The sequence below is a fragment of the Petromyzon marinus genome, chromosome 41 (assembly GCF_048934315.1).
Source record: "Petromyzon marinus isolate PM22_M1 ecotype Great Lakes invasive population chromosome 41, UKy_Petmar_22M1.pri1.0, whole genome shotgun sequence".
NCBI classification, from domain to species: Eukaryota; Metazoa; Chordata; class Hyperoartia; order Petromyzontiformes; family Petromyzontidae; genus Petromyzon; species Petromyzon marinus.
Genome location: NC_133707.1, coordinates 7,384,731 through 7,412,580, shown reverse-complemented (window position 1 = coordinate 7,412,580; position 27,850 = coordinate 7,384,731). Strand labels below are relative to the sequence as shown.

General features: G+C 48.6%; 1 protein-coding gene across 4 annotated transcripts; it reads left to right on the top strand.

Annotated features, from left to right (window-relative positions):
* The first annotated feature begins 77 nt into the window (after positions 1–77).
* MELK (maternal embryonic leucine zipper kinase) lies at positions 78–27,850 on the top strand. 4 transcript variants are annotated; one of them, XM_032969440.2, is made up of 18 exons: positions 78–309; positions 3,166–3,304; positions 4,188–4,273; positions 4,967–5,083; positions 5,414–5,557; positions 6,351–6,419; positions 6,855–6,947; positions 7,793–7,891; positions 8,444–8,512; positions 9,420–9,518; positions 9,836–9,922; positions 10,551–10,703; positions 11,465–11,653; positions 12,214–12,622; positions 15,171–15,261; positions 17,782–18,004; positions 21,060–21,163; positions 23,544–27,850. In XM_032969440.2, the coding sequence occupies exons 2-18, from the start codon at positions 3,238–3,240 to the stop codon at positions 23,722–23,724; spliced, it is 2,280 nt and encodes a 759-aa protein (XP_032825331.2). In that variant the 5' UTR covers positions 78–309; positions 3,166–3,237; the 3' UTR covers positions 23,725–27,850. The 4 variants fall into 4 exon arrangements, with proteins under 4 accessions (XP_032825331.2, XP_032825327.2, XP_032825328.2 ...); XM_032969436.2 differs by having other exon boundaries at positions 17,779–18,004; XM_032969437.2 differs by lacking the exon at positions 78–309 and adding an exon at positions 317–507 and having other exon boundaries at positions 17,779–18,004.

The window sequence follows — 27,850 nt, the reverse complement described above, 5'->3', positions numbered from 1 at the left end:
CCCCCGAGCGCTGACTTGGTACATCCCCAGAACGAGCCAATCACAATCTTGCTTGCTACCCTCCCACCCCCTCCGTGTGTTCGAGGAATGGTAGAGTCCCCCGTGAGGCCCCGCGCCGCGCGCTGATTGGTCGGTTCGTACCGCGCGTCGGTTTTTCCGCTTTTTGAAAAAAGATACAAAAAATTCCCCCCCCCTCAAAATTTCACGAAATCTCAAAACTCGACGGTAAAACATCACCGAATCAATCGACAAAAATAACATTAAACCAGCGCGCCTTACAGCTACAAACTACGCGGCGCAGACGCACGGGTAAGAATCGCCCCTTTTTACGCGGTGTTTTTTAAACGTGTGCCGGGCTCCATCCAGCACTGCAGCGCCTCAGACGAGCGAGCGAGCGGGCGGGCGAGCGGGCGAGCGGGCGTCCAAGGAACCACCAACGGAGGGGAGACGGAGCCGGGAAATCGGGCAGGATCGTCGTCTCGCGGGGAGCCTGCGAGGTTGTTACCGGTAAAATCGGTGCCATTAATCTTCGGCTGACGCCGTAAGACGCCGCATCGCATTTCGCGCGATGCGGCGGCAGTAGCACGGAGGCTGACCGGCGCGGTGAAGGAATTCATGGGCCAGCAAGCGTCTGTAACAAGTGAACGGCGTGGGGAAGGCTTCATCGCGGTTAACGATCGGTGATTAATGCATAGTGATATATGTTAACGTGTGTAGGCTTTAGCGAACAATTTTAATCAAGGGGGTTTGAGGTTAGATCGCGTAAGTATAAAGTGTGTCGTTAACCCTCCACCACCCGACAGCCACTAACATTTGTCACGTTAACAGAACGTGCCAGTTAGTGGGCCTGACGTGGTAACTGATTGCCACGTTTTGTTTACGTGACGCATCTTGATGGCTGTGTCGGGTGGTGCAGCGTTACGACACATTTACACTTACGCGATCTAACCTCAAAACCTTTATTTTGAGTAATATATCATGCAGTTCTGTTTACGTCATTTACCAGAGTGGGGAAGTATGATAACATGAACTTCACCACGACCTTCACGGCGTGGGGGTTAGCTGACAACAACCGTGCGTTTACATGTAGGCCTTCATCCAGCAGTGGATTGACAAAAAATACTGCTATACGTACGTGCGCCCGTCCCGAACAGATGACTGTCGTGACAAGTGTATGGAATTGTTGCGATTCGAATCGGAGCTGGGTAATTAAAGATAATCTTATCGAGAAGCAAGCTTCTAAGTCTTGTAAACATGAGTTTGAGTCCCAGTCAGGGTCAACAAAGCCATCATTATCGCTATCACCTCTCCAGGGGAAATTAAAGAGACACAAACCGGACCGGACTGCACCACTTTTTTCGGAGCATAGCGATTCACAATTCTCAGCAGTCTCCAACTCTTATTATCCAGTATATCTCTCTGGCCTCTCTATGTGATTTGAAAGGGGGGCATTGGCCGAAACGTCGTCTGTAATATACTTTTCATTTTAAGGCTGCAGTGTTGTTGACAAACGTGTTGAGATGTTTTATTGTTTGTGCTTATGCACCTCTGTCAACGCAGCATCGCCAAGCAATGCTGTCAGTTATCGTTAAGTTCACAAAACATCACGCATCGAATCGCGTGTGTCACGCGAGTCGATTGTATTAGCTGACTTTGCCGCATGTCGTGGAAAGGTTTCACGTGACCCGACCAGCCACCAGAGGCCGCTACATTCTCCACAAAGTGAACAAAATCGGTTATTCAATCGCGACCCAGAGTATTGACACCTGATCAGGCTGAGTAAATTGTTGGCTTGTATAGAACAGAAGTTGGCAACCAAAATAACAAGAAGAGACATTCTTGGTTCTTTCGGTAAAGTCACGTAGAAGGGAAACAATAAAATAATAAAAATATAAAACAACAAAATTCTTACGACGTTTCGACTGCAACACAAGCAATCATCATCAGGTGTGAAAACCACAGCAAGAAAATTTGAAAAAAGTGGCATTTGTTTTTTTTAACGTAAGGACCACGGAGAGCGATTTGGCAGTTATTCAGATGGACGAGTGATTTTTTTTGAGACATTTTATTTATTCTGTAAAAAAAAGCTCAATATTTCATGAGCCGCAATGTGTGTGAATAACGTCACGAAGCTGTCCTTAAACAGCCGCGTGTGGTTCCGGAGCCAAAGGTTTCCGACCCCTGGGATAGAACAACCAACTGCGAACTGGCCACGGAAACTTGTGTGTTTTTGTTTCCCTGTATTCGGAGAAACTAGTTTTAAAAAGGGCTTCCCTGTGATCAGAACACATTGCTCTCAGCCCTTTAACTCTCCGGGGTCTACTCTTATATAAGCGCACAACTTTATCTGTGACGAACGCTGCACTTTCCATCATGAACGACGGAAGCGCAGGAACAGACTTTCGATTACTTTGGAATCGATCTGCAGACGGCGGTCTTCTCACACGGCCAGCTCTATGTCGCCTTATCTCGATCCCGCAATCCCAAACAGGTGAAAGTTCGCATCGAACCGAACCCCCCAAGCAAGGCCATCTACTTATCGACGAGAGAAAAATTCACACGAAATGTCGTTTTCAATGAAGTCTTCCAGGTGTAAAATGATATAAGCTTTTAATGAAGAAATACAATAATCTAGTTCAAAGATGTTTCATTTTAAAACTTCAAAACGGAGCATCGGGTGCTTGCGTGAATGTGTCGTTCGTATGCAGTTTTTTTGTGACTTTCCTGGCCGAAGGCCGTGAATGGTTGCGAGGGGCCGCCATAGGCGCCCCCGAACAACCCCTCATATACAATGAGTACCAATTTCTGGGAAGGCCAAAGTGGTTGTTCTATGGTGTGTCTTGTCCCTGTCATTGGAATGTGGAATTTCAACAACTGGCTCAGGGTTGTAAAAGAGAAATGATCACTTTACCCATCCTCATTTGAGCATTTTGTGGTGTTGAGGTGGCCAGAAGATAGCAATGCAGCAATGGATGCTTGACTATCTGTGCAGGCCCTTGTGTTATCGCCTCCAATGATGTGGTGGGTTTTCTCCAGGCACTCCGGCTTGCTCCCACATGAAGAAAAACGCATTAATGGCATTGTCCAAACATCCCCAAAGTAGCGAACCAAAATAAGTTACAATTTTAAAGGTTGCTAACAGCTGCATTCTTGTGAATCAACCAGGACTGCAGTGCTGCTCCCACACCTCACTGCCCCGGGTTTCACTGCTGGAGCGACACGTGGGGGGACGACGCCATGACGGCCCAGGATGACTACGAGGAGCTGCTACGTCTCTACGAGCTCAGGGAGACCATCGGCTCAGGCAAGGCGACTGCTCCCCGTGCCGCCTTTCTGCTATTCCTGGCATTTTCCCCGTTCGTACGGGGCCTGCCTTCCTCGTCCTATTCCCCCACTCATTCCTGTCCTGGGTCATTTCCACGTTCACTCTAGAGGCCTTCATATCCTTGCTCACCACTTCCCACTCATGTGAGGTCTGCCTTCCCGGTCCTCTTGCTCATTCAGGGAGTGCCACAGTGGTGAGATGTTAACTACCTTGCCTGGTATACAGGAGGTCGTGGATTTAATCCCGCCCCTGATGCCTGTATATTTGGAGTTTGCGTGTTCTCTCTCCCTGTGGTTGTGTGGATTTTACTCCGGGTCCTCTGGTTTTTCCTTCCCCATTTAGAACAATGCGTATTAAGCTACTATAAAATTTCACGCGATAATCCACTTTGTTGTGCTATCATTTATGACCAGGTCGTTTCTGAAAAAGAGCTATACAGCTCAGTGGGCCTTACCTGGTAAAATAAAAGAAATTGAAATGGTTAGTCTTTCATTCCAGTCCTGGGCTACTCCGCACCCACTCAACAATCTTTCATATTCTGGTTCACCATTTGCATCCACCTCTTTCTAGGCCTGCCTCTCGCTCTCCACCCTGGTGCTTCCATGTTCATCACCTTTCTTCCCATGTGCTATTCCTGCAACAACCTTGCGCCCATCTACCCTTCCGCATCTTTTACTCACCTACCCTCCTCCCTGTGTCTCCCGCACCAGCTACCAAGTCTAACTTAATGCTCCCTGCGAGTCTATGAATCGCCACAATTCGGGATCACGGTTTGGGGTCACGGATGAGCACTTTTTTGGTACATTTTCACGAATGCTCACGTTGTTTTTTGCCCCCCTCTCCCGCTCACCCCTGTCCCCAGGTGGGTTTGCCAAGGTTAAGGTCGCGCGTCACTTGCTCACGGGGGAGAAGGTGGCCATCAAAATCATGGACAAGGCTGAGCTTGGGGTATGTGCGTGTGTGTGTGTTTTGCTCTGCACTCCACACACCAGCGCTTTCCCTGAGAGTCATGCAATTACATTCAACAACACTTGTTGAGTTGAAGTGGTGATGTAATGGTTAGCCTGTCGTACCACGATCTGTGCGCCCTTCGTTTTCATTCCTGGCCATACACGTCGGTGGTAATTGTAATCCCAATCAGGCCTGGGACTCCTGTAGGTCAATTCAGCTGGAATTGAGTACCAGGTGCTATGTGTCAACTGTGGAGATAGAGGTGACTGACCATGAGTGATTATGGCTATAATATTCCTTTTGTGTGCAATCCTGACCATAATCTTGGTTCTCTAACAGTGCTTGTCCCTCGTGTCTATCATACAAAATACATTTTTAAGGTTAGTGTGTGTGAGCAAAATTGGCATAGTGGTTCATGCGCTGTGCTACTGCGCGATTTAAGTTATCACCCATGGGTAAAATTAGTGGCAACTGAACCGAACTTGTCCTGGGCCTCTTGTAGGTCGACTCCGTCTTAAATGAGTACCTGGTGGAGTGCGCAAACATCAGCACTGTGAAGACAAAGGTGGCTGGGCGTAGGTGTGGCCACTTTCTCGTGTAACATGGAAACTTCAATAGGTGCTTCTGAACAGCACTTGCCACAATCTTTAAGACTGCATGAGCAATCTGTGTGGATGTGTGTGTGTGCAGGATGATTTGCCACGAGTGAAGACCGAGATAGAAGCCATGAAGAGCCTGAGCCACCAGCACGTGTGTCGTCTCTACCAGGTGATCGAGACAAAGACGAAAATCTTCATGGTGCTGGAGGTGAGAAACAGTCACCAGTAGTGAGTCACTGCCCACGTCCCCTTCCAGAGAGAGTCCATTACTGATGATAATGGCCTTCGTTTTCCCAGGAAAGCCTCACTGAATGTCAAGGCTATGTTGTCAGGAAGGTGTGTTACATTGGGGCGTTTGGCCAAATACATTAATGAGTGTTTGGCTTTGTGTGAGAAAAAGCCAGATAACCTAGAGCTATCTCAGCGAATGATGTAAAGAAAAGCTTAATTACTAACGAGGCTTGGTTAAAATATTTTGCCCCGTAGATTCGCCAGGCGCAGCATTGCCGGAGAGTCACGGCGTGTGCCTGTCCCACAGTACTGCCCGGGCGGGGAGCTATTCGATTACATCATCGCGCGGGACCGCTTGCCCGAGGAGGAGGCACGTGTCTTCTTCCGGCAGATCGTGTCGGCCATCGCCTACGTCCACAGCCAGGGATTCGCACACCGTGACCTCAAGCCGGTGAGAGGCACACGAGGCTGTGTTCACTGGCCACCTTTGTCCATCCGTCCATCCTTCTGTCTCTGTCTTTCTGTTCCTCATTCCGTGTCTTTCTGTTGCTGTCTCCATCTCCTTAATTTTCCCTCTCCTTCCATTCTTCTTTGCTTGTGTCCTGTGGTATGGTCCTTCCATTCCACTGTGCCGTCCGCCAGTTTGTATGTCCTACCTGTCCTTTTTTGCACCCTTGGAAGTGAGCTGGTTCCATCTCTAAGTTGTAATAATGATAATAAAAACAAATTTTGATTTAAAGCTTTCGTGACTGCAGGGGTTCATATTCTTGGTTCTTTCGGTAAGTCACGTAGAAGGGAAACAATAAAATAATAAAAATTATTTTATTGTGTCCCTTCTACGTGACTTTACCGAGAGAACCAAGAATAATAAAAAAAAAAAGACTTTATATTAAACATTCTGTCCTTTTCGCTCTACATCGCTCTTTAATCACTCTTCCACACACAAGTGCATGGTCTTCCTAATTAGGCCGCTTGTTGAGCACATGCCTTTTCCCAGTGGGCATCGTTAACTTTTTAAGATTCCTGCAGTGGTGCGTGGTGAAAGCTTGACAGAAGAATTGTCAACACGCAGCACGACCTGAAAGACCATGCTTGGATCAAGATTGGCCGTGGGAAAAACAACGTGTGAGGTTCACTCTCCCGCTTTGTAACTGCTGGACATCCGTGAAAAAGAGCTTCATAGCTCATTGGATTCCTCCAGGATGAATAAAGGTTCTGATTTCTGACTGTGACTCCTCCTGCAGGAGAACCTCCTCATCGATGAGAACCACAACCTCAAGCTCATCGATTTCGGGCTCTGCGCTCGTCCCAAGGTGGGGGGGGGGGCAAGGGGTGGGGGCGATGGAGGGGGTGAGGATACGTGGTGGGATGGGTCTCTTTATAGTGACGCGGTGGTTGTGTTGTTTATGTCTGTGTGCCGGTAGTGGTGTGGTTGTGGGATTGTTTTAGTGTGATCGTTATCTGTAAAGTGCTTGTGTGGTTGTGGATCTTTGTTGTTAGCTTGTGTTGTTTGTGCCTGTATAGAGTGGTGGGGTGCATTTAATGTTGGCGTGGTTGTGTTCCGGTATATTAGTGGTGGTGGGGTTGTGTCTGTGCTGGTGGTGTATAACAGTGGAGCGGTTGCGAGTGAGAGTATAGCGTGAGTGTTGGCCCGTGTGGCAACGTGTCTGTGTGATGACACCAAGTTTGTAGCGTACGCTGCTGAGCTGGTGGTATGGCTGTGCTGGCATGGTGCGTCGTGGTTGCAGGGCGGGCTGGATTGCCACCTGGAGACCTGTTGTGGCAGCCCGGCGTATGCTGCACCAGAGCTCATACAGGGAAAGCCCTACTGTGGCTCGGAGGTACGAAACACGTGCACAACGATTTACGTATTCCCTTTTTACGTCATTTCACAAATAGAGGACAGTCTGTTCTCCTGTAACGCGGTAGTTGCGTTCCTCAAGAACACCGCGTTGTGGAAAAATCGAGTTCTAAATAATATATTATATAGGGTAAAGCACAGTCCGCGATAACACGAGAGATGCGTGCGCAGGCTGAACAAAGATTGAGGCGTGTGGGCAGCATCCTGAAGCATCCAGCAGCATCCCGCCTTGTGTGACGCTACGCCGAGGCAGCCGTACAACCGCTTATTCCTACTCGCGCGACGTAGTCCTGTGCACTCAACTGCGTTATATCCAATTTGCATGATGAAAACACACGCCGTTATAGGAGAACAGACTGTACGCCGTCACGTTATTAATACCGCTACCCGATTTGCGTTGCCTCAACCCACACGTCGCATGACTGCGTCACCCGTCCTTTCTCGCAATTGTCGCTTCGGCCTTCGCCTCCACCTAGCCGGTACGCGAACTACTTTGCGCCGCGCGTAAAGGAATGTATCATACTGTCGAGTAAAATATATTATATGTGTACAGTATTTTGGTGATTTCTTATCGTGTACTGTATCTTATTGTACCCTATATAATTTGTGTTAAAGTTTACTGCTGCACACGAGTGTTGAGTACAGTATTTTAAATAATTTAACGTAAAGTGGGTGCGTCTAACATTAAGATGCGTGCATTAACACAGCTTCACCGTATCCTCTGTTGTCTTTGTTCATTGGTGCTCGCTAACAGCACTTGCCCCAAAATCTGTTAAGGCTATATGGGGGAACTTTATCTTGCGCGTTTATGTGTGAGTCGTACAGGCTGACCTGTGGAGCATGGGTGTTCTGCTCTACGCCCTCCTCTGTGGCTTCCTCCCGTTTGATGATGACAACGTGATGGCATTGTATCGCAAGATCCAGGTGTGTGTGGATCTCTGACTCTGACATTTAAGTTTTTTTTTACTATTTTTATTTTACCAGGGAAGGCCTCAACTATATAGCGACCCAACCACAAATGGTAGCTCAACGGAGTGGCTTATTACGTGGAAATTTACATCAGCCAAATACTCTATATGCTCATTTCTTAATGTGGAGGGAAACAACCGGAGGACCAGAAAAAATTTACACGACCATGGGGAGAACATGCGAATTCCAAATATACAGGTGTGAGGATCGGGATCGAACCCACGACCTCCTGCATACCAGGTGAGGTAGTTAACATCTCACCATCATGGCGCCCGATAAGAAAACTAAAATATTATCACAGTTGCTGAACACAGGCCCAAAGGCTCTAAAGCGGCCAGCAACAAACAGCACCATTAAAGTTGTAATAGATAAGAGCTAACACGTTAGCAAGGATGCGGACTTGAAAGACATCTATCTTTTAAAACATCTGAATAAATCTCTAGTGGTATGAAAATGACGACGATGATGATGTTTGTTAACGTGAGAAACTTGATTTCCTTTGTTCAGAGGGGGAAGTACGAGATTCCCAAGTGGCTGTCACGCGAGAGCATTACACTCCTCGACCAACTCCTGCAGGTGAGTGCTCGCTACATTCCTAGACCAGCTCCTGCAGGTGAGTGCTCGTTACACTCCTAGACCAACTCCTCCAGGTGAGTGCTCGCTACACTCCTTGACCAACTCCTGCAGGTGAGTGCTTGCTACACTCCTAGACCAACTCCTGCAGGTGAGTGCTTGCTACACTCCTAGACCAACTCCTCCAGGTGAGTGCTCGTTACACTCCTAGACCAACTCCTGCAGGTGAGTGCTCGCTACACTCCTAGACCAACTCCTCCAGGTGAGTGCTCGCTACACTCCTAGACCGACTCCTGCAGGTGAAGGTTTGTGTGAGCTGCTGTGGGATGCCCTTGCGGTGTGGCCATGCTCATCGATAATGTTTTAAGTTTAACACATGTTTTCGCGACCAGTAATATAATCATTATTATGGCTGTTTGAGTTGTTAACCCACAGGCTACGTTTCTTAAGTAAGCCAGTAAGCAAGAGTGCCACTGTGTGTGTGTGCGTACATGCTTAAATATATGCACGTGTGTACATTGCTGTTTGGGCGGTTGCGCATACATGTGCGTGAGTGTATGAAAGTAAATGTGAGGTGGGGCGGTGGTTAGTAGACTGCGGTACAAACCGGTATAATATCACTGGTGATTCTGGCAACCTGAATTTTTATTTCTAGCCATGGCTAATATTAGTGCTGCTTATCTGAACTGCTCTGAAGTTGACTCGTCCTTAAATGATTACCTGTTGCTGTGTGTGTAAACATCAGCATTAAGGAGACAAAAGTGGCCGGCTTTGGTGCTGGCCACGTCACCCCTTGTGCGCCGTTCCAGCCTTGATAGGTGCTGGCTGACAGCGCTTGTCCCCCAACTGTCTGTATGACTACATGTGGGGGATCTTTGTATTTTGCTGTTCCGTGTGTGTGATCACATAGGTGGACCCGACGCGTCGCTTGGCCGTGAGACATCTTCTAGGTCACCCTTGGCTAATGAGCGGCTATGGCTGTCCCGTAGAGTGGCACAGCAAGTTCCCGGTAACTCCCGTCCACACACTCTCTCTCGCGCTTCTGATCCATCAGGCTATTGACGTCAGCTCTCGATTATGGGAAAGCAGTGCCCTCTACTGTGAGCCATTCGCTGACACGTTCGGTGTTGTCCTGCTTTGCCAGAGATCTGGATGGACCACTTCCGTTTCGTGACATGACAGTCATATCACGATCGCGATAAAATCGTGAACATTTTTACAATTTTTTAACTGGACGTTAATAAAAAAAAAACGCCGTAAACGTAGGCGTTGTCCTCGCAGTGGTCCGTTCAAGTGACGCGGCTTCGTGCTCTGTGCCCGTGCCAGCTGCTTCACGTGGACGAGGACTGCGTGACGGAACTCGCCGTCTTCGTCAAGAAGTCCAAGCAGCGGACGGCAGAGCTGGTCTCGGAGGTGCGTCCATCGTGTGACGGTGGCAGTGGTTTAGGCTGAAACATCGGTTCATTGAAAATAAGAAATTGTGCACACACTTTGACGCAGGCATCGTAGACCATTGCATGTCCACAAAGCGGCTTAGGTTTGGTCGGATAGAGAGGGCTTAACGAGAGGAGATTCGATGATGCGTTGTTGATTGGCACCAGTGGTGTTAAGATTTGTTTCTGTGGAGGAGACTCGTAAAGGACGCTACTGGGCAGTTGGAGGCAACTGCCCTCCAACAATGGAGAGCAGAGGAGTGGCGCTTACAACAATGCAGAGCACCAGGTAGTTAAAACAGCGGGTGGGGATCACAGGTGGTGCACCTTCCAGTCACCTCGGTCAACCCATAACACCTGGGTTTGTCCCGTGACCACATGCCAGTGAGCCTTCAAAATTTAACGTAGCCTATGCACAAGTGCACCTAGCCTGACACAAGAGCTGTGGACACATCACTTCCAATTAGTTGGAAAAATTGCAGCCGTTTACATGTCGGAGGTGCATGTATGAAGTGTATGTCTTTGTTTTTTGCAGTTGCGTTTACGAACAGCACTTGCCCCAACAGTCTGTTAAGGCTATATGGGGGATTTTTTTGTCTTTGTTGCAGTGGTGCTACGACGAGTTCACAGCCTGCTACCTGCTGCTGCTCGCCAAGAAGGCGTCGGGCCGCCCCGTGCGTTTGATGCCCCCGGGTGTCACCGCCCCCCGCTCCTGCCCCCGCGTGCGCGTCGCCTCTACGCCACACGCACGCGCCAACAAGGTGCGCTCGCACGCACGCACGCACGCTGACTAGCACGCTTGCATGCGCTTGTACGCCCGGGGTGGCGAGATGTTAACTGCCTCGTATACGGGATCGCGCGGGTTTGATTCCGACCCTGATGACACACCTGCTGTATATTTGGAGTTTGCAGTGTCTCACTCCCCGTGGTCGCGTGGATTTTTCTCCGGGCTCTCCGGTTTTTCCCTCCACGTTAGGAATCAACATCGTTGCGTTTTGAGCATTTGGCTGCTATGTATTTCCACAAGATAAGCTACTTCGTTGAGCTATCATTTGTGGCCAGGGCACTTCTAAAAATAGCTATAAAGCTCCGATTAGCACCTCCGATTAGCACTGTTGGCTACGTACGGTGTGACAAAACGTTCGACATAGATACATAGCTTAGTCGGCCTTTTCTGGTAAAAAACAATTGTTTAGGTCGTTTTAAAAATAGTTTTTTAATAGTATGCACTCAAACATACTTGCAAACATGATCTCACACTGGTGCTTATTTCCTTAGATAATTTCTGTATCATTGCATGTGTTTGTGTGTGTGTGGTGCTTTATTGATTGCGTGTGCGTGTTGTGCGATGATTATTTTTTAATCCGTTATCGTCATTGTAATAGAACGCTGACACATGAAGCGTATTAAGGGTTATGAAAGCACGCATGCCGAAGTGCGCGAGACGTACCGTCATTTCTTCGTCATTGTCTTCCTTGTCGTCATCACCGTCATTGTTTTATCGGTCTTTACTGTCCCGCAGTCAAGAAAGGCGCTGGCGTTCATGGCACCACCTGGCGGAGGGGGCGAGGAGGGAGGAGACGGCGTGGAGCAGGAGGATGAGTCAGAGGACACGCCGTATGTGTTTGGCTCCATGGACTTTGACGACGCCGACTCTTACTTTGACGACTGCCCCTTCAGAAGGGAGAGGCATTGCTCAGGCCGACCGCCGGTATGGATGTGCGCGTGTGCGCGCACACACACACTACACTTGTATTCGCACGCAAACACGTGCACGTATAGAGACAAAGATCTCCCCGAAAAGACTGTTGGGGCAAGTGTTGCTAGCAAGTAGCACCTATGAAGGCCGGCACGGCACGGGATGGGATGGGTGGCCAGCCAGTACCACCCCCGGCCGTCTTTGTCTCCCCCAATGGCAATGTTTACAACACCATGCCACTGGTGTTAGCCGTGAGCGAACTGGGGTCGCTGGGTGTGTAGTAAATCGTGCAAACCATGAAACTCCAACAGATGGATCAGGCAATGCTTTTCAAAATGCGTTTGTCCTTGGCATCATTTAATAATAGGTCCTACCCTCCCAGTCTTCAACCTGCACTGACCAGTGTGGTGAAGTATGTAAAAAAAAAAACAATGACCGGCATGGCTTTGTCAAGCCTTCATTTACTGGTGGATTGATGCTGGCTGAAATGTAAGAGGTCAAATCAAAACAGATTTCCCATTGACACCTCAGAGCGACCGTTCTCGTTGACCTGTGACCTCCATCCTTCTTAGGCCAAGAAGCCCCGACCCAAATCCGAGACCACGGAGTACGACGTGGCACAACCGCGACGGGCCCGAGCTACCGCCCCGGCAGCGGCGACGAGGCCCGGCGGCAAGGAGAACGTTCCCCACGCCCGCCCTCCCAAACCCAGCACTTCCTCATCGTCATCCTCCTCTACGTCGTCTCTTTCCTCTGCATCATCGCCACTCAAACGCAAAACGCCCGGTGGGAAAGGGAATGCCGCCACTCCGCGATCAACGCCGGCGCAGGCCGGGAAGCCCTCCACGCTCGTCGCCCTCACGCCGGGTTCCCCGACGTGCCGGGCCGGTGCCGTAGCCGAATCGGACTCGGAGAGGAAAGCGGTGACGAGGACTCCGGCATGGGTGAAGGAGGTGGTGGCGTCGTGGCACGCACCGCAGGGTACGAACGCAGCCGACGGCGCTGAGTTGGTGAAGAGTTCGTGGCTGAGCCGTGCTCATTATGTTGAAAACTTATTTCCTTGGAGCTGCTTTTTGCATTTAGTTTGTTGTCCTTCTCCCGCACCTCCGATTAGCACGGTTGACTGTATGGTGCGAACGAAGTTTAAAATACAAACGTACATACGCGGTACGGCTCTTAGCAAGCGTTGGCAAAAGCCGGGCTGACTTGTAGGTAGAGATGGCACTGCGCTCCGTGGTGTGCTGGGAAAACTGGAGAAATTTCAGAAAGGCTTGGGCATCTGTTGATTGATTATTATATTCTCTGTCATGCTGGTTTGTTAAAGGAAAAGTCTCTCGGAGGTCTCGAGACTCTTTTCTAGGTAGTTCCTGCTAAGTTTTTTCATGCCATGGTGGCGAGATGTTAACTCCCTCGCCTGGTATACAGGAGGTCATAGATTCTATCCCAACCCTGATGCCTGCTGTATATTTGGAGTAGAATCAAAGTACATTTAGAGTATTTGGTTGCTATACATTTCCACGAGATAAGCCACTTCATTGAGCTACCATTTGTGGCCAGGTCGCTTCTGAATAAGAGCTAGACAGCTCAGTGGGCCTTACTTGGTAAAATAATAATAATAGTTTAGTTTTACTTTTTCGCCGTCGCGGGTGATGATTGCTGTGGGATATTCTAATCGAGTCGTCCGTGGGTTATTTGCGGAATTTAGACCATGCTGCCGAATGACGTCACAGGATCGTTATCATCTACGCTGAAACACTCGGCGCATAGTATTTTTTATTAGTACATCAGCTGTATTCATAGTGGCGGTCACTGTATTAGAAAAGACGGTGACAATAATACACTTAGATCCCATTTTTCCTTATGGCTGGTGCACATTGAGTGATCGCTGTTGGTGATATGCTGGTAGTGATGATAAATTGCATGTATGAACTCATTGCTACTCAGGTGCGTGTCCCATATGATGTAGAGAACGGCGTATACACGCGTTGAAATGGATGCATGTTAAACTTCTTTCGCACCGTATTTAGCCAACCGTGCTAATCGGAGGGGAAGGACAACAAATTAAAGACAAAAAGTAGTTTTAAAAACCGCAGTTCTAAAAACGTAGGGGATCAGATCCCTCTACATCACGTGGGACGTGTTTAGTAATCATCAGGCATGTGAGGTGCAATGTCTATTTGTATAAGAACAGAGTACTTGTAGACTAGGAGGTGGGTCTCAAGGACTGCCTATTTCCCTGCTATGGCACCGGATTGTCAACGGGTGGCGCCAAAGTTATTTGTAAAATTCAGGCAGTTTAGCAGCTGAAGTCGACGATGAAAACGTAGTGTCAGTTGCATTGTGTGAATATCTCATCGTTTGCAATTCTATGCGTGAACCTGCATACGAGCTAAAGAGTAAGGACATTTTTACTTAAAATTGCGGACTGATGAAGCTACCAGCGTTACCAATTTTTAAAGTGGAGGTGGTTTAGGGGTCGGGAGCACAGCTGAGATTCCTGGTTTGAGTCTGGGTTTGAGTGTGGATTTCATCCGCCCGTGATTTAAGAAGATTTTCAAGTGTAATGAGTTGATGGTCTTGGCCCCGCTACCAGTTATTTCTCGAAATGACTGTATTTAATAATTAATTTGGCTAACTTAAACAATTCCGTTTGCATGGCGTGCGATTGACGCGCTTTGCCCGGCATAAAATGTGTGCCACTAGTCTAGATAAAGGGGCCGATTGAAGGGACTGGAGATGCAATTCTGGGCCGTCATATTTTGGTGCCACTTTCTCACGTGGAGTGATGCACTCCTCGCTGCACAGTGCCATTATTTTATTTTATTAATCTTCTGACACGGCGCTGATGGCACAGTTGGAATATAATTGGGAAGACATTTGAAAGTGTTGCCGTTGTAAAATGTCAGGGTAATAAAATGGTCCGGGGCCAGGTTCAGACATCTGAACCTGGGCCTGGACCTCCCTGAGGTTGAATCAGGCTTAATATGAGTACCGAGTGCATTGTGTGAACACTCGTATATAAGCAGGCAAAGACAGACTTGTGAGCGTGATACTGGCCGCCTTACCCCCGCACCATTTGCTGTTGTGGATTTAATGGGTGCTCGCTAATGGCGCTTGCAGAGTCTATAGCAGGGGTGGGAAACCTGTTCCCTGTGGGCTGAATAAGGCCCAGGACTTAATTTCATACGGCCCAGGGCCACATGAAACTTATGACTTCGGAATGGCCAACGATTGATATAATTATTCATAGCCAGCGAGTGTCTTAGCTGCACTAATCGGCTACTGGAGGGGAATATTTTTGATCTGGCCCACACTGTGTTACATCTTAGCGCTCAGTCACTTCTGACACTGTAAATGGCCTCTATGCTCAGTCAGCACTCACATCATTTTTTGCGTTGCCATTGAGTAACACCGGGGTGTTTATCTCGCCAAAGGTATTGAAAGTTCCAATTCGGACCTCGGTAAGGAAACGGTTGCTCGCCGTTTTGTCCATGGGACCTAAACGTGTGACATTTTTTTGCCGTTTCAGGACAGGGGGATTCTTCTCCGCTTGTATCCAGGCGTGGTGACCCCCAGTGTGAGCGGCTGCGCGTGGCCCCACAGTTGAGTCCAGACCGCAAGTGAGTGTGCCCCCCCCCCCCCCCCCCCCAACGCATGTGGTACCAACACAGTAGCAGGAGTACCACCGCTACAAAAACCAGAAAGAACAAGACAGCCAAGCTGGCTGGCGCATGACATTTTCTCCCCTTTTAAATTTCTTGTGGTTTCTTGAGCTATTAGCTGGGACGTGAGCCACCGTGTGTGTTTACGAACGTTAATTGCTTTTGTGGCTGGTGCCTTCTACTTGCCTGGCCCCTCTTGCTCTTCCCCCCCCCCTCCCCCCGACCACTTGTCCAGTAACAATTCTCTATTCTGCTGCATCTGCACGTTTTCCGTTTGTTGCGGAGGTTCACTGTTTAAATCCAGTGGCCGCCCTGATTACCTTGGATTAGCGCAGTTGGCTACGTATGGTGTGAAAGAAGTTGAACATACATACATACATGACTGCAGGTGTGTTATCCGTGACAATGCCAAGACTACGCGCCGTCTGCTTCACTGAACTTTAAATGTCCCGCAAGAGTTGGCCATCGCGTGCCGGCGTCAGGGTTCAAATTTTACAAATTCGAAAATTATTCGCAAATTACTCAGTTGGGATTACACGGAGCTATCATCGCCCCCCTAGTGGCAGTCTGATGCCCCAGGTCACTAACAAATGAGATGCATCCTGGTCTGTTGGGTACTCACCTGGTTAAACAAAACAAACTTGAAACTTTGCACACCCGCGCGTGGAATGTGAATGTTATTTATTTTCTAAGGAAATATGCGTCTCGACTCTCTACTGGAGGGTCCTGTATTGCGATGTTTGGCCAATTCCATTGTAGAGACAGAAGGGCCGTACATCAACTTGCGTCCACTATTTAGCCACGGAGAGCCAATTGGGAACTGGTCGTCATCACTTTATTTATATTGCACAATTCATAACGTAGGTCTCGGTGCGTAACCCCCAGCTATACATTTGAAAACGGATGTTATGAACCGGCGACATTATTTACGCGAGCGAAATGCATTAAGTTTAAGACCTCGACAAGTAATTATCATAAAACAAATTAATGCAGAGCGGCTAAAAGAGATTGCGTTCAAAGTATTTCATAAGAGTAAAAATAATTGTCTCATTCCTACACCCCGTGTAAGCCACGGGGAATAGGCTCGCACTCGGTATGTTGTAGGTTCAAACCCCTATCGTGAGTCAATTTGACCCATCGTCCCCGAAGGGATCGATATAATCAGTAACACTTGGCGCTGAAGTTCACAGTGATTGTTTAATGGACTAGCCTCCTCCATAGGAATGTAATTTCCACCGCTGGCTCGGTATTGTAAACAGAATATGGCCGCTTCAAAAGGAAACCATTTACACTTTTGTATCACTTTTTAACACAAGTTGAACGCATTGATGTAGTAACTTTGTTCGTCTGTAACTTTCCTAATGATGATCCAATATAAAGTTGTAGAGCTGTTATTGACTTCCACGATTGAAAACCGGACAAATTGATAAAAGGCTTTCCCAAAACATAGAGATGAAAAACAAGTCCTAAAAGCAAGAGTGCGCTTCCACCTCCCCTCCCGATGTCCTCATTACCTGCGGAGTCCTTTCGCGTGAGCTGGGTACGCCACGGTGATTGTAGGAGTCACACCGATGGGCACTCTTTAAGCCGCTCTGCCCCCCAACCTCTGTAACTCCCTTGCCAGGCAACTCCGCCTGGTCCCATCTCTCTGCTTTCAAGTCTCTCCCTCAAAACCTTCCTCGTCAACCCCCGTGCCTTTGGAACCCACTCCTCCCCCCACCCCCTTAATCGTTTACTCATTTATTTAGAATACATTTTGATGTTTAGTTTTGTCGTCCTTCCCTTGCACCTCTGACAATCACAGTTGGCTACGTACGGTGTGAAAGAAGTCCAACATGCATACATGCTTTCTTCTTCCTCCCCAACGCTTGCGACCGTCCCGTTCCCTCTTGTTCCCGTTTGTAATCCTGCGATCTTTTAAGATGTTTGTTACGGTTTCGGGCACGCAACAAATGCACGTTGTACTTACATCTCTATGTATGATCTTATTTCGCACCGTGCGTAGCCAGCCTTGCTAATCGGATGGGCGGGGGAAGGACAACAAACTAAACACAAAAAGCAGTTCTAAAGAAATTAGTTTTCAATCTAGATTTAAAAGTGCACAGCTCCCAGTGGCTTCCTAATATTGGAAGGAAGAGCATTCCAGACGGCCGCAGAAGTGCACCAGAAAGTGCAGGATGCGGTGACCGTCTTTGTCCCATGGTTCGCGACAAGCCGCCGCTGCGAGGATGACCGGAGTTTGCGTGTTGGTTTATGCTCCTTGACCAGATCAGCAAGCTATTGTGTGGTTAATTTGTGGCAAGCATGTTGCGTGTAATGAGCATGGTTTCTGATTGACAACTGCTCGTGGAACACCGTTCATATGCGGGAGAGTCCATGGGCACGCACCAAATATTCGACCTGTTGGTACCACGTGAGGTGGCAAAAATGTTACCAACACCTTTAAATCGCGAATGAAAGTGAATTATTGGTCAGCAGATTCGGGTCTTCGGGGTCCGACACTGAACGTGGCTCTGCCGCTGCCGTCGCCACCGGTGGAGGAGTCGTAGCGAGCGGCGGCGGCGGTGCCGCCGGTGGCTCCAAGACGCGGCGCGGGGGGAAGGTTTTCGGGAGCCTGGAGCGCGGCATCGACCGCGTGCTGGCGGCGCTGACGCCCAGCAAGCGGCGCGGCTCGGCGCGGGACCTTCCCCGGCGCACGCGGGTGAGACGAGAGACGGGACGCTGGAGAGACGCGCATCGGCATTCCTCGCCCTTTGTACTTAGCCAGCCGTGCTAATCGGAGGTGCGGGGGAAGGACAATGAACTAAACACAAAAAAAACGTTCTAATAAATAAATGAGTTTGTCAATCTAGATGATTTAAAAGTGCATCACTCCAGTGGCTTACTAATATCGGAAGGAAGGGGCGTTCCAGACGACCGCAGAAGCGCATCTGAACGTGTGCGATATGGTGACCGTCTTTGTTCGATGGCCAGCCAAAAGCCACTGCTGCGGGAACCGGAGTTCACGTGATCATGGTGTGTATGTTCCTTATGTTCCCTATGTTCCTTTAGTCGCTTTTCCGCATTTGGTCCCAGCTAGCACGAGGCAATAGCAGTGCCACTGGAGTTTTTCCCACTGGCTCTTTGCTGCGCCGAGTCGGAACCAAACCGTGATACGCTGACTTCACAAGTCAGCTGAATCTGCCTCGGGGTCAAGCAGGGCCAGAATGTGAGGCTAATCACAATCAGAATATTTGTTCATACTGGAGAAATCTGATGGGACATAAAGCTTTTTTTTACAAATGTCCAATAATGGTAAGTTCATCCCATGTGACTTTAATGAGTATCGTGAGTACAAAGAATTACTGTGTCATCAACACGCGACTCGACTCGTTCATTCACGTGCTGATTAGTGCTCACCAACATTCTCTGCAGACTATTGTTTTTGTGTGTCATGTGCAAAAGAGTGTTCCTCTGTTCCTCTGTGGGGAGCAATGGTGTAGTGGTGGTCTAGCAGTTAGCGCGCTGCGCTACGAACCCGGCGACCCGAGTTCGATTCCTGCTCACACCCAAAACCGGTGACGATTATCTGAACCTGGTATGGGCCTCCCCGAGGTCGACTCAGCCTCAAATGAGTACCTGGTGTGGTGTGTAAACATCACCACTGGGGAGATAAAGGCAGTCAGGCGTGCTGGCCACCCACAAACCTCATGCGCCATGCCGGCCTTCATAGGTGCTCGCTAACAGCACTTGCCTCAACAGTCTATTAAAGGCAAAATAGGGGATCTTTGCTCTTTTTGACCTCTGGATTCACTGGTTGACCTTCACATATGATTGTGCCATCATGAATTCTAGACCTTTTACAAGCCGCTCTGCTTCGCTGTGTGTGTGCCCCCATGCGTGCATGTGTGCATGCATGCACGCGTATGTGCCAGTATGTGTGTGTATGTGTGCGCATGCATGTGTTTGTGTGTGCACTACAGGCAAGGTGCTGGCTACCTGCCACCTCGTGTACCGTGTTGGCCTTCATACGTGCTACTCGCGAACAGCACCTGCCCCAAACTGCCTTTATGGGCTACACGGGGGATCTTTGTCTTTGTGCACAAAAGCTTGTGTACACATAGGAGTGTGTGCGCATCTGCAGATGTATGTGCACTTGCATGTGTGTGCACTTTCTTGCATGTGTGTGTATGTGTGTGTCCGTGCGTGTATATGGTACTGGTCACCTACCACCGCACGTGCCGTGCGGAGTTCACAGGTGCTAGCTTATAGCACTTGCCCCTACAACTTATGTCGGCTATCCAGGCGTATTTGTCTTTTGAACGTGTGCCTGTGTGTGTGACGCATCAATTATGCGTCCAAGAAGGCATGAAAGATTCCTATCAAGGGCTCACATTTTCAGAACTATCTTTCTCTAAAACAAACCATAAATACCATCTCTGAAGTATTATTCGCGGGAGGGAGGGAGGGAGGGGGGAGGCTTCGAGAGCTTAGAGATAGATCTTTTACATTTCATTACACCGCTCCGGAGCCCCATTTTTTTTTTTATGAAAGCACAGGGAGATGAAACTGGCCAAAATAAAATAATAAAACGAAATAGACCACACACACATATATATGCTTACTTATTTGAAACCGAAAAGATACAATACATACCGTCTAGCTACCAACTAGATTTCAATCTCTTTTGCCGGGTTATTAGTCAATAAGAGGGGCAGGGAGTGGGAGTTTGCATTTAGAGTAGAGCGGCGTGGCGAGAGATGTGAAATAAGGGCAGGTCATCGCCGGGGCGGGGATGGGGCTGTGTGGCCCCAACTAAATCCCCCACCACCTCCTCCTCTCCACCTCCATCCACCCTCCTCCTCCTTTGCTGTCCCCTCGCTGCTTAGGGGTTTTAGCTGGCCCAGGGTCTCCACTCTTGGTCTGTCGAAGTCACCCCTCAATTGTTGTAACCACAGCTACTGTCAAAGTGTCCCCTATTTGTTGTTTTATGCTCGCATCTCATCTTTGCTCTTCCTCTCCCTTTTCCTCTAAATCTCTGTTTTAAAAATTCTAAATGGGATGTATCCCTCCTCACTCTCCGCATCACGTGGCCATTCCATCTTGGTCTTTCCCTGCTTGCTTCTTACACGACACTTTGTACCCCAATTCGTTGTCTGATGTCCTTAATTCTTCCCTTATCTCTCTGCCCGCATCCTGGCAATGATGGCGATGATGATGTTGCCACGGTTGGGGGTGACTGCCTCGTTCTATCTCAGCGCTCACCCATGCGTGCCGCCTCTAAATATACTTTTCCTTGATTTAAATCACACACGGGCACCCACTGATATTCTTTCTCGACCAGAGGAGGCATTGCTGCGTTTTTGTACAGCGTCTCCTAGAAATACTGGGATGAAGGCTAAACCAGTGGACCTTTGTCTTTGTTGTATGTGTATATATATATGCATGAGTGTACGTGTGTGAGAGAGTGGCAAATAGCAGAACTGGTCCTGGACCTCGCCTAGATCAACTGAGCCTTTCATGATGCGTGGCGCCATTTGTGTAAACATCAGACACAAATTAGTACCTGGTGCAGTGCGTAAACGCCACTGAGGAGACAAAGGCGGCCGGGCATGGTGCTGGCCACCCGCTCCCTCGTGTGCCGTGCCGGCCGTCATAGGTGCTGCTCATAAACAGCCCTCGCCCCTACAGTCTGTTAAGGCTATACAGGGGATCTTTGTGCCAACCCTGTGTTCTCCCCCTCCTCCCACACTGTGCCCCGCGTGGCTTGTTGGCAGTACCACTACAACGTGACTCCCACGGGGAGCCTCAGTGCCGAGCAGGTGCTCGCAGAGTTGGTGCGGGTCTTGCCGCAGAAGCACATCGACTTCCAGCAGAAGGGGTGAGCCCAACTCGCCCCATACTTCATCGCCTCCTGCCTAATGATGCTTTGTTTGCGTTTATTTTCGTGCCGATTTCTATTTGCTTCATCGCTGTACTGTTGTGATTTTATTTGTAATTGCGTTTGTCAATTTGGTGACTCCAGGTCACTCTTGCAGTCGAGTCTGTGCTGGCCTCTTTTGTTCTCGCCTTGTTGAGCGAAATAAACCTGAACCTACAACTTGAACCGGCGCCAACTCATATAGGCCGGCAGCTGGCATGTCACTCGACACCACAGCCCAATGCCATTCATTTAAACGAGTCAAACACTGGGCCAGCTTCATCAGCAGGGAGTGGCTTAAACTAAAACTATTTAAACAATTTTTATGTTATCAGGTAAGGCCCACTGAGCTATGTAGCTCTTTTTCAGAAGCTATTTGGCCACAAATGATAGCTCAATGAACCGGCTTATCACGTGGAGATGTATAGCAGCCAAATGCTCTAATTGCACGTCGTTTCTAAACATGGTGGGGAAAAATTAGATTTTAAGTTTTATATAGCCTCTTGTTGCAGCAGCCCTTTTGCCCACTTCAGCAATTTTTCTTGCTGTGGTTGTCCCACCTGATGACGGACGCTTGTGTTGCGCCCGAAACGCCGTGATTTAATTTATTTTATTTTATACCTACGTGACTTTACCGAAAGAACCAAAGAGTATGGTGGGAAAAATTAGAGGACCTGGAGAATAATACACACGACCACGGGGAGAACATGCCAACTCCAATTATATAGGCGTCAGAGTCGGGATGGAACCCACGACCTGCATACCAGGCGAGAGAGTTAAGAACTCGTTACCACGGCGCCCAACATCTCACCACCATGGCTTTTTGAACAAATTCCTGTGGAAAAACGTTAATAGGATACAATTTTTTGCCACTCCCTGACGATGACTCCTCTTATTTGCCAAAAAAAAACCGCGCCTATGATCATAGGCGGAGCCAGGGGGGGTGACATTCTGCGTATAAGTGTACGACACTCGGTCTGGCGGACTCCGTGCAACTGCATTGTCAGAGTGTGTCGCCAACCGATGGCGTCTAGTTCAACAGCCTGACTCTCTAATCATTCTTGAAATTAAAATTTGTTGAATGTCACCCCGGCCTGAGATCCTGGCTCTGCCCCTGCCTATGATGGAACAAATGCAGCACCTGCGGCAAACACTTTGAGGTTCGTCTTACGAGCAGAAAACCGAGTGTAATAATTGAATTTCTTGTGCAATGCCACTGTTCCTATCAGCAACAAAATATTGGATAATGTTTAATGAGTTCCGGCAGGCTTTAAGGATAACAGGAGGGTCACTGTATTATTATATGGGCGAGGGCGGCGTCCGCAATGTTGTTTACGTATTACCCACAATGCGCTGGGGCATCACATAATTATTTTGTTCAGGGTAATCGCTTCGCTGACCTCGGCGGTTAATGTATTTGTTGCCCTCTGACGGGTTGGTGGTTGGGTGGGTGGGGCGCGAGAGCGAGTGAGGTGTTGGGGGTGGGTGGGTGGGGGGTGTAGAGGGGTAGGGGTGCATGCTGTTCACCAGCTGGTGAGCGTGTCTGGCCACGCACTCGTTGTTTGTCTCCGCGTGCGTGCGGGTACCGGTGGGGGAATGGTAGCGTAGTAGTTAGGGCGGGGGTGAGGATTCGGCCTGCGACAACAGTTCATAATATTTTTTCAGAATCAGAATATGTATTTATTCTGGAGGAATCCGATGAGCTGTGAAGCTTTTTTTCACAGTTGTCCAGATTTCGAAGCGGCCCCCAAACTATATTTATTTATCCTTCTACTGCAAGCGTCTTAGCAGCACTAATGAGGTTGTAGAGGGCAATATTTTCCTTCTGCATTGCCCTGTGTTCACAATGTAGCTCCACAGCAGCCTACAACAGCTGCATGTTTGACGTATGGTGGTCACACATTCAGCACTTGAGCACATTCTGGGTGATTTGGTTGTAGCTTCATGCTATATATAATATATACATCAAATATAATGTAATTAAGCGTGAATTACAAATGTTTAGTGATTTTTGAGTTATGCCTGTGCTCTCCTGGCAATGCAGTCCACTCTATTTGTTTGTACTAATTTTACAATGGAGGAACTTGAAAACACCAAGACGTATTTATCTGTTACGATAATCATAATGTGTTCGACTAAAGATGTCTCACATACTCATGCTCCCACGCACACACACCAACTCGCACAAACACACTCTGTCGCACACCTCTCGCACACATCCGCGCACACACCCGCGCGCACTCTCGCACACACCTGCACACTCTCGCACATACACTCTGGCACACTCTCGCACGCACCCGCACATACACTGTCGTGCGCACACTCGCACGCATGCACGTAGGTACACCCTCAAGTGCCAGACGCAGTCGGACTTTGGCAAGATCACGATGCAGTTCGAGTTGGAGGTTTGCTCGCTGCTCAAGCCCGAGGGCGTGGGCATCAGGCGGCAGAGGCTCAAGGGAGACGCGTGGGTCTACAAGCGGCTCGTGGAGGACGTCCTCGCGTCTGCCAAGCTGTCCTAGCTCGGCGTGTCGCCCCCACTGTGCCGCATCTCGCCGCCGTGTAACTCCTCTCAAACTTCCGTTTCCTCGCGTTCCTCCCCTTTCTCCGCCAGTAACGCCCCTTACCAAACTCCTTTTCTCTTCTGCTCCCTCTAACCTTGAAATAACACCGTCCTTCTATCCCCTCTATTGTATGTATGTATGTTGAACTTCTTCCGCACCGTAGGTAGCCGACCGTGCTAATCGGAGGTGCTCCCTCTCCCAATGTAACCCAAGAACTCCGCTGCCTTGCCCTTCTGTTCTTCCCTCTTAACGTTATAACACGCGGGTGGGGAAACTATAGCCCGCGACTTTGTCATATGGTCTGCTGGGCCAGATTGGACCCACCACTACAGGGCGGCCCACAAACAATAGCATTTGGGAATGCGAGAGCCTTAGCTGCACTAATGTATATATGTTGAGCTTCTTTCGCACCGTATGTAGCCAGCCGTGCTCATCGGACGTGCGGGGGGGAGGGCAACAAACTAAACACAAAAAGCAGTTCTAAATAGATACGTTTTCAATCTAGATGATTTTAAAAGTACATGGCTCCAGTGGTTTCCTAATAACGGAAGGAAGAGCGTTCCAGACGGCCGCAGAAGCGCATCTGAAAGCGCGCGATGCGGTGACCACCGTCTTTGGTTCGATGGTTTATGATCCTTGGCGAGATCAGCAAGGTATTAAAAAGTACTAATCAGGTACTAGAGGGGAAATATTTTTGACCTGGCAACAACACTTTGTAATCTTAGCTCATCCAGTGAATTCTGTCACTGCAAAAGCCTCTTTATTCTCGGTCGGCACGCACGTCGTTATTTTTCCCCGTTGCTATTGGACAACGCTGATGTCTGCGCGTCAACGGGGTGTGGCCCGCCGTCGAGATTGAAAGTCCCATTGGGCCTCGGGAAGGGAAACATGGCCCCACCCCTGTGGTAACGACGACCCCGATCCTGTTCCCGCTCTGTCCCTCCGTCTCGTCGTGTAACACTACCGCTGCTGCCACTCACCTGCACGTCGGCTAAATAGGGACGCATCCCTATCAACACGTAGCCCGCCTGTGTGCGTGTGTGTGTGTGCTCGCGGCCCGCTGGAACTAATCCACGTATTTTTAAAGCTGCAATTGTTTAAAGCTGCACGTGTTCAGCTAAAGCTTTGGTTGTGGTCGGTAAGGAATGTCTGATTTGTTGGTGCTGACGCTGCATGTGCGTTGCGGTGAGGTATGATTAACAATGCATGCTTCCTTTGCGTTTGCAAGGGTTTTATATTATTAGGAAAGTGAGTCGGTAGAATTTAGTGATCCTAATGAGCTAAGGGTTCTGTGTCGGGTAAAGAAAATGGTTCAGTATCATATGAGATGAGACGAAGGTTCTTTATTAAATTATGCTCGAGTTCTCTATCGGACAAGACGAGGTGTGTATTGGATGGGCCAAAAGGCGTCCTCTGCTGGATCTGAAATAATCCAATGGACCACTTTTCAAGTATCAATGCAATGTCACATTTTCAGTAAAGTTAGAGAGTCTTGGGTTGTCTGGCGGCCTGGTCACAATACATTTACCAAGTTTTGCGTCTTAATATTTCAAAGTAGTATGGTTGAATTATAATAAATATGCATTGCCAGTGTGTGAGTCTATATAGCATCGCATCTTAGGACCTTGTGCTGAACACGATACGAACGTAGAGAGCACTTGGGGGACAAAATACATAAGGAAATATACTGAAACAACGCGCGGTGGGTAGATTAAGCAGCGGCGTAACACCGCGTACGGAACCGGCGCAACCGCAGAATTGCTATAGCGCATAACGTAATAGCGCGTAGCTTGTCTGTGCAAACACTGCCACTGAACCGTGCTTGCTTGGTTGTGGCGATCGTTGTTGTGCTGCCGTCGTTTGTTCGAGGCATTTTCGCTCGTGGGACGAGGTGGGGTAAGAAGATTGGAACATTTTCAGCGTGGCATTTTTGCATGAATCTCCATTCGAAGTCAAACGCAATTTTGCCCATCTTACTGAAAATATATTCTTGTCACGTTTTGTACTCCAGCACCATTTGCCATTTGTTTACACGGGCAAACGCGAACTGAGATTTGCTCGCTCTGCTGACGAGAGCCAAAAAATTTCGAAACCGGTCCACAGTTTTTCTTGTTTTTGCGCGGACAGATAATGTAGTAATTCTATTCTCGAAGCATAACGCTCCCATTTCATCGCGGAGCCGATCGCTGCTCATGTTCTCAATCTGTTCGCCACTGAAACTAATTTTTGATACCAATCCGGCAGCGTTTGCCCTGAGGCTTCTCTGCTCTTGGAATATGATTAAATGTATGATGAAATTCATAGGAATCTTGAGCCATCTGAAAAAAATGCCTTTATTATCACATTTTTGCACGCATTATGATTCAACCTAACTTGATCGCTGCCTTGTTACTTGGTAATGTGTACGTCTGGCGGGACGATGGATTGTTGTCGGGAGTTGGAGCAAGTTGTAATGCATGCTGGAAAGGGTGGATTGTTGAAAACAGCTGCCGAGTGGGTTCGTGAACGATGTCGTTAAGGAGTCAGTAGGTTGCTTAAATGGTTTTGGTGAGTAAATGTATAGAAAGTGAGTGTGGCTTCCGTTGGGTTGAAATCAAGGCTGGGTCTAATCTGGAATACCGACCTGAAAAAATATGTCCACACCTTGCACACCGCATCCAGGATGCCTCACTGTGGATGGCTTCCCAACTCGGCACGTGTCACCCTCCACTCTACCAACGGCCGGGGAAATATTCAGATAATTGAATTCCTGCTGAGTTGGTATTTTTGCGATGGCTCTACATAACAACTCGCCTATGTGTTTTCAGGTTGTGCCGTGCGTTGTACGGCACAATGGCCGACGTTTTGCTCCACGTGCCAGGGGAGCTTCTTCGGGAAACTGGATTGAACGTGCGGCTTCCCAGCACGTGGGGCTGAAACGTCGGACATTGTGCCCAACAACACGCGGTGCAATGCGAGAGCACGCCGGAGAGCTACTTGCCCACGATAAAAAAAGAAATCATAGCGTGCCACAATGTTCGTATCTGCCTCGCTTGCCGTACCAAAGCGCCTGAATGCGTGATGAGGTTTTCGGCTTGTGCAGTGGCATCAGCAGAGTGGTGGCTGCCTGATGAATGTGTAGGATGCTCTGCCCCGTTTCTCTTGTTTTCCCGCTTATGTTTGGTTTATTTTTTAAAGGTCAACGGTTCTATTTCCCCCCTTTCTCACGAGTCGTTTAATTTAGCCGACGATTTTCACGCCGCATTATCCCCGTGTTGGTCTTACCTTAATTGCGTCCACGACTGTTTTGTCTTCTTGAGTGTTTTTTTTTAAGAGCGTGAATAATTCAATGCTACATTTTTTTTGTACGTGTTTGTGTGTGCGTGCGCTACTTATTCAGACTGCCACGTACAGCTGTGAGATGCTAGTGGGGCGGGGGGGGGGGGAGTCGTTGCATCGTCGTTAGCGCACTGCTAAAGAAACTCAGCAACACGAATTCGATCCCTGGCCAAGTGGTATCTGAACCTGTCCTGGCCCTCTTTTAGGTTGACTCAACATTAACATGAGCACAGTACGTCGTGTGATCATCGGCACTTGGTAAACATAGGTGGCTGCGTGTGTTCTGTGCAGGCCTTAATAGGTGCTCATTCACGGCACATGCTTCTGTACCCTGCATGACTATGGATAACCATTGGTATTTTTTGTATGGGAACTGGTGTCAAGGCATACTTTGCGTTTGCCAGTGCAGGTTAGCGACGGGTTAGTCCTAGAACCAGTTGAGATATCCCTTACCACCGATGTTAGCCGTGTCAAATGAGATGCACCACAAACTCTCGCTGATTAAATAAAGACCAGTTTAAATGCACATTCGGGTTAGTACAATTAATACAAACGCCTTGTAATTATTCTGAGCCATGCTGTGTCTACTGCTGGATGGAACCTCGATGTAAAACTACTGCATGCGATTGCCAGCGTACTTGATATGTGTCCCAATACTTCGTCATTACTGAACGGGTTGGCGTCTGTATTTTAATTGCTGTTATATATGATTTACATGTTTCATTTGCACACACCGAAAAAAATAAATGATTTTGTGGGCTTACAA